The sequence below is a fragment of the Trachypithecus francoisi genome, unplaced genomic scaffold (genome assembly GCF_009764315.1).
Source record: "Trachypithecus francoisi isolate TF-2019V2 unplaced genomic scaffold, Tfra_2.0 Lachesis_group0, whole genome shotgun sequence".
In the NCBI taxonomy this organism is placed as follows: Eukaryota; Metazoa; Chordata; class Mammalia; order Primates; family Cercopithecidae; genus Trachypithecus; species Trachypithecus francoisi.
This window is the reverse complement of record NW_022681453.1, coordinates 175,988,438-176,008,072: the sequence shown is the minus strand read 5'-3', so window position 1 is coordinate 176,008,072 and position 19,635 is coordinate 175,988,438. Positions and strand designations below refer to the sequence as shown.

The 19,635-nt window shown below is 33.9% G+C and overlaps 1 protein-coding gene across 7 annotated transcripts in view; it reads left to right on the top strand.

The window, feature by feature from the left end:
- The window catches only part of SLC4A7 (solute carrier family 4 member 7), a 110,813-nt gene extending 92,466 nt beyond the window's left edge, over positions 1-18,347 (top strand). For 2 of the 7 annotated variants that reach the window (XM_033212856.1, XM_033212851.1), the window contains 5 exons: positions 474-647; positions 4,861-4,992; positions 7,615-7,712; positions 11,416-11,523; positions 14,238-18,347. In XM_033212856.1, coding sequence (XP_033068747.1) covers positions 474-647; positions 4,861-4,992; positions 7,615-7,712; positions 11,416-11,523; positions 14,238-14,319 — 594 coding nt within the window. In that variant the 3' untranslated portion in view covers positions 14,320-18,347. The remainder of the gene's footprint in view (positions 1-473; positions 648-4,860; positions 4,993-7,614; positions 7,713-11,415; positions 11,524-14,237) is intronic. The other 5 variants (XM_033212852.1, XM_033212853.1, XM_033212854.1 and 2 more) reach the window with 3 other exon arrangements.
- The last annotated feature ends 1,288 nt before the right edge of the window (positions 18,348-19,635 follow it).

Here is a 19,635-nt window from a genome sequence, read left to right as displayed (position 1 = left end):
AAGATGAAGGCATTTGCTCAGTTTTATTTTCAATTAGTGAAGAATTGTAATTGTTATCTCAGTTTATTTTCTGGTTAGATTTGGAAAGAACCTTAGGAGTCACTCAGACTATTCTGTTGTCGTGCACATTAGAAAACAAATTCAAAGAGATAAATGACTTGTGCATTCGATTATAGCAGATAAGTTTATCTAGATATTTTAATCCACTGAATTAAACATTTTGGCTTGGGTTTTCTGATGAAATTAATTATAGCAGTGCAGGTGGTTGCTTGGTTCCTGCCCGCCACATCCCCCCTACCCCCCTGCCTGCTTTGGATCCAGAGAATCCTTGCTGTAACATTCTCCTGTACTATCAGAAAATGTCAAGGAAGTTACAGTTTAATACACAAAATCCTAAAGTTGAGTATAGATTCTTCTTCTAAATAGCAGAAATATTTTATTGAAAACTTCTTTGTTTTTTATTTTGTACCTAGTTGTTTGACCGTATAAAATTATTTGGAATGCCTGCTAAGCATCAGCCTGATTTGATATACCTCCGTTATGTGCCACTCTGGAAGGTCCATATTTTCACAGTCATTCAGCTTACTTGTTTGGTCCTTTTATGGGTGATAAAAGTTTCAGCTGCTGCAGTGGTTTTTCCTATGATGGTAAGATTTCTTCAGACTTACTTTGTCACTAATTAATAATATTTTTACAGTAATTTTTATTAGTATTTATCATTGCCTTTGAGAAAAGGAATAATGCGTTCTAAGTACCTTAGCTGTTTGAAAATGTGAATTAGCTGCTACTTGATACAAACCAGTTGTTTCCAGCCTCAATTTTCTTATTTTGTAAATTTTTGTTTGTTTTTCTTTTTAGTCCTTAGGCTATAGGACTCGGTTTTGTCTTTTTAAATAACTTCAGAATTCAGGATGTTCATGGAACAAATACATTTTCAAATGTAAAAGCAAAGCAACCAAAACAACATGGTTCATTATTAAAATATTTTGATATATCTTTTTCAGAAATTGACAGATCTGGAAGTTAAAAAGTAATGAAGACTACCGATGGCTTTAATAAGACAATATAATTCATTAAATTATCACAGAATATTGCGTTTTACAAATAGAGAATGTATATTCTTCTGTAAATACCATGTAAAAATTGGTTTTGTACATGGCCACAGAGAAAACCTTATAGAATTTAAAAAGCTATAAAAATTACTCAAGTAATATTTTCTAATAGTTAAATTAGAAATAAATAATGGAAAGCCACTAAAAGAATCTTAAATATTTGGAAATTAAACACTGTTCTAAATCATTTCTGAATAGAAAACTGAGTTAAAAAACCATCTAGAGGTATTGAAAGAGAAAATTATAACAATATCGGTATAAAACTTTGAGCACAACTAAAACACTGAGCGGAAGGTGTATGCACTTCATTGCCTTTATTATTCAAGAAGACTTCGATGCAGCTAAGGTTTTTTTTAAAAAAATCAATAATGGATAAACCACTCCAAGCCCAAGTAAAGAAGAAAATGAGAGAATGGATATACAAGATTAAGAAGGAGAAAAGAGAGATAACCAGAGATATGGACGTGATTCGAGGGACTTGATGAAAATAACACTTGCGGCCGGGCGCGGTGGCTCAAGCCTGTAATCCCAGCACTTTGGGAGGCCGAGACGGGCGGATCACGAGGTCAGGAGATGGAGACCATCCTGGCTAACATGGTGAAACCCTGTCTCTACTAAAAAAAAAAAATACAAAAAACTAGCTGGGCGACGTGGCAGGCGCCTGTAGTCCCAGCTACTCGGGAGGCTGAGGCAGGAGAATGGCGTAAACCCGGGAGGCGGAGCTTGCAGTGAGCTGAGACCCGGCCACTGCACTCCAGCCTGGGCGGCAGAGCGAGACTCCGTCTCAAAAAAAAAAAAAAAAAAAAAGAAAATAACACTTGCATGAATATCAATAAATTTGAATATCTAGAGCAGAGGTCAATAAACTTTATTCTGTAAAGGGCCAGATAGTAAACATTTTAGACTTTGTAGGTCACAAGAGTATTATGTGGGTACTTATGTAATCTTACTGATGAAATTTTAGAAATAATTTTAAAAATATAGGACTACTAGAAGAATGGAATTACTTTTTATTTGACATTATTTTACTTAATCGGGATTCATGGTTATTGTTCTCTACTATCAAATTAATTCCAAATGTTTATCTGTAAAAAAACATTCTTAGGTTATGGGCTATACAAAGATAGATGGTGGATGAGATTTAACTCAGGTGCTGTGGTTTGCTGACCTCTGACCTGGAACAAATGGATTATTTTCATACTATATCTAAATTTCCAGAATTGACACTAGAAGTGTAAAATTTGTGTATAGCCCAGTTGCATAGAAGAAACTGGAAAAGTGGTTAAAGACCTGTCCTTAAAGTATCAGGGTCAGATTGGTTAAAAGCTTAATTTTAAAGAACAGATAATTACAGTGCCCTCTTGAATTATTCTAGACCAAAGGAAAAGATGGAAACCTATGCAATTTTTTTCTCAAAAAAACACTATTAATACCCAAGGCTAATTAAGTTGCACAAAAAATCTATGCTGCCTTCCTACTTACTAATATAAATGCAAAAACCTTAAACTAAAATATTATCAAGTAAATGTAGCAGAATTTCTGAGATTAATATACCTTAATTAAGTAGATAGACAATGATACTTTGGCTTCAAAGCAATTATTAACATATTTGTTGAAAATGTCATAGTATACCTATTAACCGAAGTGATTTTAGTTAAAAACAAAAAAGACTGAGCCCGTAATAGAATTAGTAAGAATTGTGTTAGGGTGAATGCATATTAGAAAACTTGATGAATTAGTAGGCAGTCTCTCTCAATGATCAAAAACCATAAAATACTTAAGAATAAATTTTAAAAGAAAAACCCCTTTAAAGAAAAAGGCTTTATAAAAGCAGTTGTATTAGCTTCCAAGGGCTGCTGTAACAAAGTACCACAAACTAGAGTCAGTATGTGGGAGTGGGCAGCAACATGCTCTTTCTGAAGCCTCCAGGGGAATCCTGCCTTGTCTCTTCCTCTCTTTTGGAGATTTGCTGGCTGTCTTTGGCATTCCTTTGGCTTGCAGCTGGGTAACTGAAATTGGGGACTTTGTTGTCACATGGTATTCTTCAACAGCTTATTTCCAAATAAGTTCATATTCTGAGGTACTGGAGGTTAGGACTTAACTATTAATGGGGAACAAAATTCAATCAATAACAGTACTAAGGGACAACAAATAAGACCTGAACAAATACCGTGTTCTTTGTTTTAAAGACTTCATCTTATAAAACTTTCAGCTTTCTGAAAAATCACATTGAAATATAATACAGTGCCAAGTACAAATTCTGCTGGAGTTTTATCTGAATGTATGTGTTGGGGTGGGGGATGGTGTCATTGTGAACTGGATAAATAATTTGGAAGCTTATAGAAAAAAATAAATGCCAGACTCAAAAAACATGGATGGTAGAAATGTTCTGTATCTTGTCTAGGTGTGCATTATATGAGTAGTATATACATTTGTCAAAAGTATCAAACTGTACACGTGCTATTTTTCAATTTTTCTGTATGTAAATTATATATTCATTAGAGAGACATAACTACTAGAGAATAACCAGATAATTATAACTAAGAAGGATTCCTGGCTAGGATTGGGCATAGAGAGCTTTGCTTTGTCATCTACTTCACTGTTCATGTGCGGATACTGTACTGTTTTGATAACCAAATATTTAAAAATTGCTGACAAGTCAGTGTAGCCACCATAATATAGAATTGGCATATGAATAGACAAATCAGAAAAACAGACAAATGGGTCCAGAAATGTATCTGAATACATTGGAATTTTATCACTTGAATACCATAAGCAGGTTATTTCATTAAAGGTAGTATTTCTTTTGTATGGGAGGATTTAGTATTGGACGATTTAAATGTATACCGGAAGCTAAGTAATGTACTCCTTATCTGAGACCATGTTCAGAAATCATAATTGAGTACAGTATTTAAGTGGTAAAATAAATTGTAGTAGAAAATGTAAAAGAGTATTGTATAATCCATTGATTGGGACTAACTTTTCAAAGAACATAGGAAAAACCCAAGTGTAAAAGGAAGATATGCTATATTTGACCACAAGATAATTAAATGTTTCTTATGTGTTCAAAAAGCATAAAAAACAGTAAAATCAGACTGAACTGGAAGAAAATGTTTGTAACATATAAGACAGATAAAAAATTTCTATTCAAACTACACAGAACTCATAAATTCGTAAACAAAAGTCATAAAAACCAACAGAAAAAACAGTCAAAGGTTAGGAAGTAACAAGTACAGACGTGGAAATCTCATTTGCCAATCAGCATTCAAAAACATGCTCATCTTCAGAAGCAGTTAAAGCAAATTAAAGTAGTAGTTCATTTCTCCCGTATGATTGAAAAGTTAAAACCTAATGTTGGGAATAGGTACTCTAATGCATTGCTCAAGAGATTTTTAAAAATTATATATACTTACATAATATATAATGTCTTAAAAATTAATGTTTTTGTTTTGATAGTCAATGTTTAACCTGCTTCATAATTTCATGTGGAGTGCAAGGGATTTATTCAGGAGAAGGTTAAGAATGCCATTTCCTTTTTTCCTCTCTTTATAGCTTTTTTGTTTTTTAGCAGAAAGTTAAAAAAGATAAATGATTGACTCAATTCCTTTGAAACAAGATAATGTGTGAAATAATTTTTAAACTATATGAAGCATTTTTTATTGTAAGATTTAACAAATATACTTTTGCTCTTTAAGTGATACTGTTTATATTATGTGTTACTTAATATTTCCTTCCCCTCTTTTTAAAGGTTCTTGCATTAGTGTTTGTACGCAAACTCATGGACCTGTGTTTCACGAAGAGAGAACTTAGTTGGCTTGATGATCTCATGCCAGAAAGTAAGAAAAAGAAAGAAGATGACAAAAAGAAAAAAGAGAAGGAGGTAAAAAGATAACCATTTTAAACTTACACTGCTTCCTTATTTAATATTTTGTACCATACTGTAGACACCATTATAATCACTTTACATGAATCAGTTCCTTTCATCCTTCTAAGAGCTTTATATAAAGTGTAGTAGGTACTGTTATTATCTCCATTTTACAAATGAAGAAACTGAGGAAGAGAGCGACTAGTTAACTGTTCCAAATGTAGGCTCTTAACTATTTCATTGTGTTGTACTTCCATAGCTCTGACACAGTAATACTTTTCAAAAATTAAATATCGTGTGCTTACTTAATCAGCAATCAGAAGAATTACAGCTTTTAGCAATATTAAAATATAGGTAACACAAAATAGTTGTACATCAGAGTATATTATCTGAGTAAACCTTAAATACTTTTAATATAAATTTTAGCATATATTTAATTTTATACATAATGACAAAAAGGATTTTTAAGTAATTATTTTTTTTAAAAAGTATAGTAAAGTTTTAGTCTTTATGTGCACTTACTGTGTACCACCATTAGTTGATTTGTATGCTGAGATTTAAACATACTTTATTCTGAATTGGAATTTGATTTTTAATAACCAACTCAATAGTATCAGTTAATAAGAAGGAAAAGCAGAGACTTGAGTATATATCATTGATGGTTTTTTGATTGTATTTCCTTGCTCCATTTTCCCATTCAGAATATTGTTTGGAAATCAAAGATAAGAAAGATACATATTTTTAAATGTTATGGTTCTGTTTAAATAGAGATTAAAATTTTATTGGTTTTATGTTTATTTTTCAACAAAAATTGAAATTCTTTAATTAGATACTAATTACAATATTAATTTGAATTAAGACACCAGATTTTTAAAATTAAGATTTTGGTTTTCTTCAGAGTTATATATGTAAATATGTATGAGGGTGTTTTGTTTCTTTCTTCTGAGATGGAGTCTTGCTCTGTAGCCCAGGCTGGAGTGCAGTGGCATGATCTCGGCTCACTGCAACCACCTCAACCTCCCGGGTCCAAGGTAGCTGGGATTACAGGCACCCGCCACCAAACTGGGCTAATTTTTGTATTTTTAGTAGAGACAGGATTCCACCATGTTGGCCAGCTGGTCTTGAACTCCTGATCTCTGGTGATCTGCCTGCCTTGGTCCCCCAAAGTGCCGGGATTATAGATGTGAGCCACGGTACCTAGCCTGTATGAGTTTTTGGTGATTTTTGAAATAGGATGTAATTTACCTATAAAATATATGGGCCAAATTGCCTGTTTATTACTTTCTGTATTAATTAGAATAAGGTTCAGTCATATATAACAAAAAACAAGTAAAAGTGGCCTTTAAACACAAGGTTATTCTTGCGTTTCAAGTAAAAGAATTCTTGAAAGCAAGTGATGTAGTGTTAAGCCCCACAAAGTTATCAGGGGCTCCTTGTTACTTTTCTCCTGACCTCAGCATATAGTTTCCATCCTCTCCTTCACTTCCTGAGTCAAAATAGCTGTCAGACTCCAGCTGTCATGTTAGCATTAGAGACAGCAGGAAAAAGGAAGGGATAGAAGGCAAAATAGCTTTACCATATTGTCAAGTTTAAGGAGTCTTTCCAGAATGTTCTTTCCAGTAAGTTCTGCTTGCACCTCATGATCCTACTAAGTTGCAAGGAATGCTGGGAGATTTAGTTTAGAGGTATTTTTGTTTTTGTTTTTAAGATCTGGGCACATTGGCACCTCAAAATAGTCAAATTTCTATTAGTAAGGAAAAGAAATATGAATGTTCTCTCAGTGTCTCCCTCTACTGTCCTATCCATCACCCCCATTATTAACATCATAATTTTCTTCTGTGTCCACTGTCCAAATTGGTCTCAACTTGAGCTTGAGCCTTGATCTTAACCAGCCTTAGTGGTCTGCTTTGCTGGATTCTATAAATATTTGCTGAATGATTTAAGATAGTACTTTCATTGATGTACTTTTAAAAAGAGTATAGGAAATGCCATCATGGTTATTAGTAATTATTACTGGGTTGGGCTGGAGGGAATTAAACAACAAATACGCTCAGCAAATTGATCTGAGAGTATTTGAGACATTGCTGAGAGTATTTCAATTTCTGAGATATTTTTGATATCATAACTGGAGGGGCTGCTACTGGCATCTGATAGGTGGAATTCCGGGGTGCTGTGAAATACTCTATATGCATAGGACTTCTACAAAAGATAAATATTATACCCTAAATGTCAGTATTCCTGAGGTTGAGAAACCCTGCCTTATCCAAATGACATTCCGCTCGTATTGTATTGTGATAAGGTTTCACAGAATGTTATCTCTCATTATAAACCTACATTATAATTGATAATCACATTTATGTAATTAAATTGTAGTTAGATAGTATAAGTGATAGTGATTTACATAAAGAAATGAAAGTTATATCAGCGTTAAATTAGTCATGTTATACAAGTGGTTGTTTTTATTTTCTGTTAAAAGTATGTCTTCATGATTATAAAATTAATTTTTCAGTAATGGTAGATATATTATATTTAAATAATGTCAGTTTGGGTTTCTAAGTCTTTAAAACATTGTATATTAACTGATTCTCTTGGAAAATTTTCTGGGAAAAGTAACCTCTTCACACATGTGTTCTAAAGGAAGCTGAACGGATGCTTCAAGACGATGATGATACTGTGCACCTTCCATTTGAAGGGGGAAGTCTCTTGCAAATTCCAGTTAAGGCCCTAAAATACAGGTGAGTTATAACTTTATGCTCTAAAACTTTTATATGCATGTCAAGTGTATTAATAAGCCATACAGTGCTTCTTTAAAATGATTTCTATTTTATAAAAGATGATAAAATCTGCATATGGTGTATCAACTAAAGGAGGGTGTCACACAATTTGAAAAGGAAGTCCCTTGCTCCTTTCCCACCCAAGCTGGACTTGGACCAGAGCCTTAAACTAACTTCCATGCCAAGCCAATAAAATTGGCTTGTCTTCTATCACTCCATCTATCTTAGTGAAGTTTAAAATCAGTACATGAGTCTGAGAATATTTCCATTTTCCCAGTAGTGTAGCTTTTTCCTTTGTGCCCTTCATTAGGGCTGGGGTCAGTGGGTGCTGGAAAAGAAAAGTTTTCAGTAATCTTTGTCAGTATCCATTCAGATACCAGTAATTCATTTTCTTAATAGCCTTCCAATACATAACTATGTTTAGAGGCCCTGGAAGTCCCTTACTTTTCAAAGATGTGATTTGATTATTGGCAGTGAGGGTTCATATGATGCAAGAATTAATAAATATGTATAATTCATTGTGTGTGATTTTGGTGATTTATATTTAAATTTAAGAACTAAAGATATAGAGGTTGGGAAATGCAGACTTCTGTAGTATTAAAAGATTAACCTATATTCATGTACACACCTGATTTCTATTTCTACACATCTATTCCATTTCTGATTAGCTAGAGAAGTCAGTCTTAGAGGCCGGGTGCGGTGGCCTATGCTTGTAATCCCAGCACTTTGGGAGGCTGAGGCAGGTGGATCACCTGAGGTCAGGAGTTCAAGACCAGCCTGGCCAACATGGGGAGACCCCGTCTCTACTAAAAATACAAAAATTAGCTGGGTGTGGTGGTGCCTGTAATCCCAGCTACTCAGGAGGGTGAGGAGAATTGCTTGAACCCATGAGGCAGAGATTGCAGTGAGCCAAGATCATGCCAGTGCACTCTAACCTAGGCAGCAGAGCAAGACTTAGTCTCAAAATAATATTAATAACAGCCTATATTTGTGTACACACCTGATTTCTATTTTTTTCTTTTTCTTTTTTTTTTTTTTGAGACGAAGTCTTGTTCTTGTTCCCCAGGCTGGAGTGGAATGACGTGATATCGGCTCACTGCAACTTCCGCCTCCTGGGTTCTCTTGAGTAGTTGGGATTACAGGCGCCTGCCACCACGCCCGGCTAATTTTTGTAATTATAGTAGAGACGGGGTTTCACCATGTTGGCCACGATGGTCTTGAACTCCTGACCTCAGGTGATCCGCCCGCCATGGCCTCCCAAATGCTGGGATTACAGGCGTGAACCACAGCTCCTGGCCCTCCTATTTCTGCATATCTATTCCATTTCTGATTAGCCAGCGAAATCAGTCTTAGAAAATATACAGGTTTCTTCCTGATCAGTTGATAGGAAATGTTTTATTGGTGTTTAATTAACTTCCTTCCATTTCTTTTTTTATTTTTTAGCTATTTATAGCTTTTACAGGAGTAACATTTGACTTGTACATGTTGATTAGTTGTGATGAATGAATTCAACTAATTTTCCTCTATACATTTTGCTATTAATTTTCACTATTGTTATTATTCTGTATTAATATTTCTCTTGAAATTTTTGTATACTTTAAATGCCAAGCATAGAGGCATTTAATATGGATATTTAATATATCCAACTACAGTGATCTGCTTTGATGGGTTCTAGAAATATTTGTTAAATGATTTAATATGTTCATTGATGTACTTCTAAAAAGAGTATAGGAACTACCATGATGGTTGTTAGTAATTAACACCAATTTGCTGAGAGTATTTGTGCTTAATTTCTATACCCTGCTTTATCACTTTTTCAGTGTAATTATATATGAACCTTGACAAATTTAAGTGGAGTCTATAGTCTGATAAAGAAAAAGATATCTGTAGTTTTCCTTTTGTCTTTTAAGTGGTGACATGAGCCATGATTAATATGGCTATGTCTAAAATTTTTAACATCAGGAATGCCAGGAAATGGCTAATGTGCTTATTTGCCAGAATTTTATATCTTAAATAGCTTTGGATTACTTGCATGGAAGATCAAATGAGATGGTATATGAAAGTATTTGGAAACTGTAAAGCCCTTATAAAAGATGAAAATAATTTATATAATGCAGGCAAAGTTTGTCCCATCTAATTTCATTTTGAGGGAAAAAAACATATACTTTCTTCATAGTGGAGGATATTTAGAAGGTAGAAAGTTTATCAGGAATTCCTTTCTTCACTTATATGAAGTTGGCAACCAAGTGAATAAACGTTTACTCGGGGTAGGCAGAGTTTCAAGTTGGATGGCTATGCCATTGTAAACTTTGGTATTCAGACTTTGTGTACTTTTAAAAATCTGACGTGGTGAAGGTAAAGAAGCCATTTATAGAGACTTTTCAGTGACCACCTCACACTTCTCTTCAATCTTAAATTTGTAAACAACATTCTGATTTTAAGTATGAACAGAGCTAGCACTTTCTAAATGACCGCTGTTTAGTCATTTGTAAACTAGTTGCCATCACATTGTTAATTTAACATTACCTAATTTGACATTTGTATTTGTAGCTTGTTTGTCTGAATGTATTTTTTTAATCAAAGAAAAAGGACTTGCAAATGTATTTGTATTAACTTTGATACTTTCCTATTACTTGTGATGGTCAACCTTGAGCCCCAAATTAATTATTTATGGATATTATTGGATTTGAGGTCTTGAAGTAATTTTCATAGAAATATAGAAACAGAAACATTTGTCTCTTACTGTAATAAATGGATAGTACTCTTTTTTTTCCTTTTTTTAATTCTTGAGATGAGTCTTGCTCTGTCACCCAGGCTGGAGTGCAGTGGTGCGATCTCGAATCACTGCAACCTCTGCCTCCCAGGTTCAAGAGATTCTCCTGCCTCAGCCTCCCAAGTAGCTGGGATTACAGGCGAGTGCCACCATACCCGGCTAATATTTGTATTTTTAGTAAAGACGGAGTTTCACCACGTTGGCCAGGCTGGTCTTAAACTCCTGACCTCGTGATCCGCCCGCCTCGGCCTCCCAAAGTGCTGGGATTATAGGCTTGAGCCACCATGATAAATACCACCTTTATCACACTAAATATGTGACATATTTTCAGAACTTTGTTTTCAATTTCAGAGTGTTATCTTTCCAAGCATTCTTTATAATGATTTGTAAAAGCTATGAAAAATAAGATTTTAAAAATCATAATCTTAAGTTTTCCTTATATACTTTGGGTATTTATTTGATAAGATTAAATGTGTGCCAATTATAAATGTTTTCTAGTTGACTTGAGATTGTATTATTTTTTGTATGCATAAGCGTATTAACATAGTCTTATGTTATTTCAGTAGCATATTTTCAGCCAAGATGATCAGAGGGCATCATTGCTAGAGTGGTGCCGAAGTACTACTGAAACCCCAAATTGGATTCTGAAGCGAAGTTCCATAAATAAATCTTGCTAACTTAGTTAATCTTACTCCTAATTTTGATTAGAAAGAAAGATGTAATTCTTCATAAGGACTTTGTAACAGAACTCAAATTCTGATATCCTGCTAGACCTTTAAGTGCATGGCAAAGGTTTTCTCAATTTAGCTGATGAAAGCAGATAATAAGAATGACAATATTAATGCTTTTGCAAGTACTGAATACTAACCAAAAAGTGTATTTGTTCTTCAGTGTTGATCCCTCAGTTGTTAACATATCAGATGAAATGGCCAAAACTGCACAGTGGAAGGCACTTTCCATGAATACTGAGAATGCCAAAGTAACCAGATCTAATATGAGGTAGTTATAAATATTTATGTGTTTTCTAACTGTAGCCAATTTTCATTTACTTATGATAGCTTCATTCCTTTCTTCCTTTCATCCATCATTTTAATGTATACTTGGAATAAGGTATAAATAATGATTATGTTTTTGTCTTTTATATAGTTACCTATTTTTTTTTTTTTTTTTTTTTTGAGACGGAGTCTCGCTCTGTCGCCCAGGCTGGAGTGCAGTGGCCGGATCTCAGCTCACTGCAAGCTCCGCCTCCCGGGTTTACGCCATTCTCTCGCCTCAGCCTCCCGAGTAGCTGGGACTACAGGCGCCCGCCATCTCGCCCGGCTAATTTTTTGTATTTTTTTTTTTTTTTAGTAGAGACGGGGTTTCACCGTGTTAGCCAGGATGGTCTCGATCTCCTGACCTCGTGATCCGCCCGTCTCGGCCTCCCAAAGTGCTGGGATTACAGGCTTGAGCCACCGCGCCCGGCCTAGTTACCTATTTTAAAAAAGAATTTGAGTCAGGTGCAGTGGTTCACACCTGTAATCCCAGCACTTTGGGAGACTGAAGTGGGCAGATCGTCTGAGGTCAGGATCATCTGAGGTCACTTGCAGTGATCCGAGATCGTGCCATTGCACTCCAACCTGGAGGACAAGAGTGAAACTCTGTCTCAAAAATAGTAGTAATAATAATTTGAGCTATTTTATAATAAAAATAAATTTCATAGAGCAGTATGGAGTGAACATAAAAGCGATCAGAAACCATATAAAGATAACTATTAGGGATTAACTACTATAATTGAATACTATTTCAATCATACTTTCTGATGATCTAAGAAAAGAGAAATACAAGTTGTTTCCCTTCTGGTGTTTGGTCTAGTATGCCATTTGTTCTGGTGAGGTAAACATGTTGCTTGGAGATATTTGGAAGAAATCGAATCCATTGACGTAAAGACCATTCAGTTTTACAGTGGACCATGTATTGAAAGTATTATGTAACCTCTTTCTTACATTTCTTGTTATATAACCTGTTTTCTTTCTTTTGTTCTCACTTCAAGAACTAAGCCCTCAGGGATTCTGTTTGGTGATCATCAGTACTTTAATCCCTTAAGCCTCTGGAGAAATGAGTTACTGTCTTGTAGGGTACTCAGTCATTCATACTCAGCAAATACTTCTTTTTATGTACAGTTTGTGCGAGATGCTATGTTGGGTGTCTGTATATTCTGCTTGGGCATCAGATGAAAACTTTTCTAGGCATTCAGTCACGTAGCCGTTTTGGTTCACTTGCCGTCTTAGCTCTGTCTTCTGACAGTAAGTGATCAGCTTTTTGTCACTGTTTCACTCCCCTCTTTTAGAGCCTTTTTCCTACTTCCTCTCTATCATATGTTTTTCTCTTCTGTCATCCGAGTTCTAATTTCTCAGCTGGCTGTTTCCTTTCTTCTGTCTTTAACTTAACAAGTTTTAAAGTTAAACTCTTTGTAATTTTGGATCATTCAGTACAGCCAGAATTTTTCTAAATATTCTTTTTACTATTAGTAATTGTTCACACAGAGTCAGCACCCCTGGCCCTGTTAGTATAATTATCATAAAAAATAAAGGCCTTACAATAATAACTAATACCTTTTATGCTTTTACCTTTTGCTTGGGTTGCCTTGCACTTCAAAATCACATAGGAAGAAAGAGAATGTCTTGGCTATGTTGTTTAACAGGAAAATGCTTGGGGATGGGGGTCTTTTCTTCAGTTTGTCTGGAGAAGACAGCAAACCATAGTGTGTTTTTACACTTTCTGAAAACCTTTTCCAGAACCCATATATTCATATGTTACAATTAATCAATTAAATCCATATACATGGAGTCACTGTGTGATACTAACTTGAAAATATAGAATAGGTCGGCCAGGTGCCGTGGCTCAGGCCTGTAATCCCAACACATTGGGAGGCCAAGGTGGGCGGATGATTTGAGGTCAGGAGTTCGAGACCAGCCTGACCAACATGGAGAAACCCTGTCTCTACTAAAACTACAAAAATTAGCTGGGCATGGTGGCACATGCCTGTAATCCCAGCTACTTGGGAGGCTGAGGCAGGAGAATCACTTGAACCTGGGGGGCGGAGGTTGCAGTGAGCTGAGATTGTGCCATTGCACTCCATCCTGGGCAACAAGAGCAAAACTCTGTCTCTCAAAAAAACATATATATATATTTCAAATATTTGTTCTACATATATAGGATACATATTCATAAATAAAAACCAATACGTATATAGAATATATAATAGATATATTGATTTTGTATTTATGAATCAGATTTGGAGTGAGAAGTTTTATAAATTTATAACCTTGGAAATTATTTGATACCTGTCTATTAACAAAGATTCATATATTAATAGATTTTTCAGTAAAATAAAAGTCTCATGCTATAACTGTTCATATATGAAATAAAAGTAATCCAACAGATTCTGACCATATACTGCCCTATTTTAAGGACCCCCTCTTTAGTTGTAAGAAGAACATGAATTTAAATTGCAAACAGAATTTTTAATATTTGTAATTTTTAAAAACAGAATTTTTAATATTAGCCTTTCCACTTTATTGATTTAGAAAAAGGTAAAATTATATTAGCAAGTCATAAGTTTGTAGTGTTAATAGTAATCTCAGAAGGTTTAATATACTCATTCTTAGCCATGTTTAGGATTGAATATTTGTGTTTAAAAATTATTTATTTTCATTCTTTGTTTTAAATAGTCCTGATAAACCTGTGAGTGTGAAAATAAGTTTTGAAGATGAACCAAGAAAGAAATATGTGGATGCTGAAACTTCATTATAGAACTGATCCAAGAGGCATTATACATATAGATATATAAATATGTAATGTGTGCGTATCCTGTCACTATATATAAGAATATTGTATGTCATGCTGTTTATGTGTGACTACTGAGTTTTTAAAAGTAGTGTCTGGAGTTTGTAATGAGCACTGTGGAGACTATGTGTATAATGAAATGCTCTCTTTGAAGTGAGGTACATGGTTCTTAACTATTCAAATATTTATTCTGTTAGAAAAAAAAATTTCTGTTTTGCAATAGGAGGATGTGGAGAAATGCTTTCAGTCTGCTTTTCTTAAATCTCTTTGTTCATCAATGGCAATTCATAAAAACCTTAAGTGATACTTTGTTTATGTTTATAATTTTTATGTATTTCTCAAAATTTTCACATATTATTTCACTTTTGTTAGTGCTGTATGGAAGAATAGGGAGTCTATACCAGTGCTATGGGAAAAGTGGAAACATTTCAGGGCTTCTCTGTCTGTTTCATTTCTGTAGATGTCCATCATGTTTCACTAACTGGCGTTTTCTTAGCCATAGAGATGAATGTAGAACAAGGGGAACTTTAACAATGATAGTTTTTAACTTTTATGTTAAAATTTTTTTTAATCTCAAAACCTTCATATCTAGGTATCCATTGTGACAGACAAGTAAAATTGCAGGTGATTTGATAATTAAGCACCCATACCATTTATAACTCCATGAATTTAAAAAGTTATACAATGCCAGTTTGCAATAGTTAGATTTTGATGCCTTTGTAGAATTTTTTTTTTCTGAATCCTTATACTCTTTTAAATCCTATAATTCCCACTCTGTTCTCTGCCTTGTCTTTTTCTTAAAATGGTTTAGTTTCCATCAGGTTCAAGTGATTGACTATTCTCTTATAAGTAGTAGGCATAAATAATCAGGAGTCAGAATTCTCTCAGATGAGTCTGTGATCAGTATTACTTTATTAAGAATTACCTTTCATTTTCTCTTTATGTTGTTCTTTTGTAGATTACATTTAATAGCTTGTTACCTGTGATTTTATTTTAAAATATTTATTTTGATATGATGCTTAAATATTATATAAACATTTGGAAAAGTAACAAATAGAGTAAATTGTTAATGTAAATAGTTGGTGCTTACTTGCATTTATGTTTATTATCTTAAAGCAATTGATAGATTTTACATCTTTGATATAAAGCACTGCCATATTTATATTTTAAAAGGAAATCAGACATTTTATATGTAGCTCAGATTAATGGCATTTTTATTTTGTGTATTTGTTAGTTTTTGCTTTTCTGAGCTTTTTAAAGTCTAACAAATCTTGTTAGTCATCTTTTATATACTTTTAGTTCCACGTGAAATAAATGTTGTTAAGCCTGTAGGACTGGATGAATGGGGTTGTGAAACTGATTTGACAAGAGAATAATTTACAAAAATCAAATGAGTATTGAGAAGCCACAGAAATATCAAAAATGGTGACATGACTATTAGGATGAAAATTTTAATGAAATTCCAGTGCTCCCTTTAACCATATAATTAAATTATAAAAGTATACATAATTAATCTAATAAAGGATCATGAGGAATGCCAAAAGCTGAAATTTTAGCAAGTCTGGTGTTTTAAATTCATTATAAACTATTTATTAACTAAGGTAATGTCCTCCTCTAAGACCATATTGTAAGAGTCTAGTTAAAATGATGGATTCAACTTCTGCCTTGGATGAAAGGTTGGAAATGTAGCTGCTTTTCTTTAGAAAATATATAGCTGTCATCATTTGGTACTGCCTAAAAAGAGTTAGACTCTATTGGCAATTGATAGAGTATTACCCACGGTGCTTATTATTGTTTATGAGCTTCCATTATAATGATTCCTTTTCGTTTGTAGCAGCATAATTCTTTCCAAAGACCCCAGTATTTGCTGCTATTTTTAAAACTCCCCTGATGTACCTGAACAAGAGGATTTCCTCACATCATTTCCTTGTGTCTGGACATCGGGGGTAACAGCTGTACTTACTTTACAGGAAGAAATTTTAAAACTGAAAACTACCTGGGATCATAGTGTTTCTGTGATTTTATTTAATTATGTATAGTAAGTATCCAAACCGTCACTTGCAAAATACTTTGCACTCAAAATGTTTTCACAATGCTTCTAATTTTATTGGTTTCTGCTTTCTTTTGACTACTTGACTGACAAAATGATCTGACTACTCCATTTAAGAGCAAAGGTAACTCATGTTTAAGTAATTAACTGCTCGTTTTAAGTGATTATATGTCTTCCACTGTTTTTGAAAAATAATCATAGATAGCATTCATTGAGACAGTGACAGATATAATTTACTACATATATTGATTTTTAAATAAAGTTGCCTTAAATAAGTGTATATAAGCAGTAGTAGTTGCTATGTACTGATTTACCTCAAGGTGCAAAATAATTAAACCTGTACATATTCCATTTACAAAATAAATTCAGCCCTGCACTTTTCTTTAGATGCCTTGATTTCCAGAATGGAGCTTAGTGCTACTGAATACCCTGGCCGCAGAGCCACCTCAGGATATTCTTTTCTCCACCCTAGTTTTATTTATTTATAGATACCTGTTTACGAAGTCTGTAGTAAATCCTGATGCTGACCATCTGAAATGTACTTTTTTCTGAATGCTGTTTCAATCTAAAATAGCAGCTTTTGAGAAAACAATGACGTAAATTCCTTATGATAAAAGGATGATTCTATATATTCTTTAATGATATTAAATATGCTGAAGTGAAGCACACAGTCTTTCTAAAGTGTGTGTGTGCTTGTGTGAATGTGAATGATTCTGATCTTATATCTGTTAAACGTTGTTTTACAAAGCTGTGGCATACCATTGTTCATATTGCCAAGTCTTCTGTAAAGATGTCTGGGACAAAATATTTTATGTGCTAATGCATGTATTTGTAAACCAGATTTGTTTACCACTCAAAATTAACTTGTTTTCTTCATCCAAAAAAGTTTATTTCTTCCACATACTTAAATTTTCTGTGTGGGTATAATAGCTTTCTAATTTTTTTCTTTCACAAAGGCAGGTTCAAAATTCTGTTGAAAGAAAAATGCTTTCTGAAACTGAGGTATAACACCAGAGTTTGCTGTTTAAAGAATTATATGATGTACATCAGTTCTATAAATGTGCTCAGCAGTTTAACGTGTGAATCCTGTTTTAAAGTGCTCAGATTTCAACTGTGTAAGCCATTGATATAACATTGTAATTAAAAATGTTTATATGAAATAACTTAATGTTTTAAATTTATTTAGGTAGATCGCATCATTTTTATCATATGCACTGCAAATATGTGAAATGTCTTTTGGTTTATTCCAACAATTATTTATTTTAGAAAGTAAATTTGAAGACTTTAAGGACGTTCAAAGTTTAAAATAGTGTTCAAATTGCAAAATTTGGCCATCTTAATATAAATTGGTTTCTAACTTTTCAAAAAGTAACATTAAGTGTCAATTTTAGGAAAACATAGTTGGAAATATAATCATCCAAAGATCATTTTAAAAATGAAATTTAATTAGCACATATTGACTTCAACATTTGACTTAGAGTAATTGTTAAACCCCAGTTTTTTTTTTTTTTTTTTAGTCAGATTTTTGCACACTGATTAGTTTTTGTGTTGTGGCTTTTTTTTGTTGCTTTATTATTCAAGGTTTTTTTTTTTTTTTCCCTATGGGAGAGATTGTCTTCCAATGTTTACTATGTTTAAATAAATAAAAAATTGAATTTTATTGTTCGTTTATATAAAATTTGATACCTTGATGTAATTTCACAGTACAGTTCCAATTTTTATGGCTTTTATAATTACAATGATATTTTCTTCTATAATAAAATCCAAAGTAAACATTTAAATTGTAGAACTGATATTTTTTCATTTATATGAAGTATAAGCCTCTACCAGGTCTATATTGTGAATGATCCTGCCTTTCCAATTTGTTTCATAATTGTTAGATGGAAACTATTTTTTCGGAGATGTTACTGAAGTTGATTGAGCAATAAAAATCTACTTAATTAGTTGTTGGCTATTGTCTTTACTTTGTATTCTGGTTATTAGGAGAACCACATGTCTGTCTCAGCTTGAGATGGGATAGGAGAGGAAGGTAAATGAGTGATGTCTGTTTCTGGCCTCCTAATATTCCTAGGCTTCGGTAGGGGAGGGAAAACAGGAAACGTTGCGAAAAAAATAAAACAGTGTTTGTTTCACAACAGCGTTTGCTGGTTAAGAAATAATTGAAATTAAAGCTCTCTAAGAAAAGGCTGATCCATTTATTCCCCCTGGATTTTAGAAATCTTGCTGTGTGATGTGTAATGATTTTCATGATAATACCGAACTCTCCAGGGCTTTTCTTTTCTTTTCTTTCTCTCTTTTTCTTATCTTTTCTTTTTTTTTTTTTTTGAGATGGGGTCTGGCTCTGTCGCCCAGGCTGGAGTGCAGTGGCCCAATCTCAGCTCACTGCAAGCTCTGGCTCGGGTTCACGCCATTCTCCTCCCTCAGCCTCCCGAGTAGCCTGGGACTACAGGCGTCCGCCGGCACACCTGGCTAATTTTTTGTATTTTTTTAGTAGAGACAGGGTTTCACTATGTTAACCAGGATGGTCTCTTGATCTCCTGACCTCATGATCTGCCCGCCTTGGCCTCCCAAAGTGCTGGGATTACAGGCATGAACCACTGCGCCTGGCCTCTTTCTTTGTTTTTAGTGACTATAACTTTATTATGAATTATTTTCCTTAATAGAAAATTACAGGTCTTGGTTTGTTTCTCATTTGGCATGTGTGGAACACTTTCCTTTTGTGTTTTCTGCACTGAAAAACTTCTGATAACCTCACCATGTGTTTGATACCCTTTGGAATAAGATGGGGATAGACACTTATGTTTTTGGAAATTTCATTTGAAAATTTAGTTTACATTTATTTTAGGGGAAATTATTTTTTGTCAATTTATGATTTCTAGCTACAGACCTCTGAGATTCTGTAGGAGGAGAGAGGAAAAGAGTAACTCTCTTTGATCTGGCCAATAAAGGCATATCTGATCTCTTAAGTATCATTTCTTTTCATGGTGGACCCACACGTTCCTATCTCTATGCTTTTAATGAAAACATTTCTGTTGTTTAGTAGACCTTCCTTTCTGCTTCTCTGCTTTTCTTTCAAAGCCCAATTTAAGTTCTGCCTTTACTTCAAATTGTATTCAGCCCTCTGCTTTCAGTCTACAAGATCATTCTCATTCCTCCACTTAGTGTGTGTGTGTGTGTGTGTGTGTGTGTGTGGTGGGTGTGTGTGTAAATAGCCTTTTCTTATCCTAGACCAT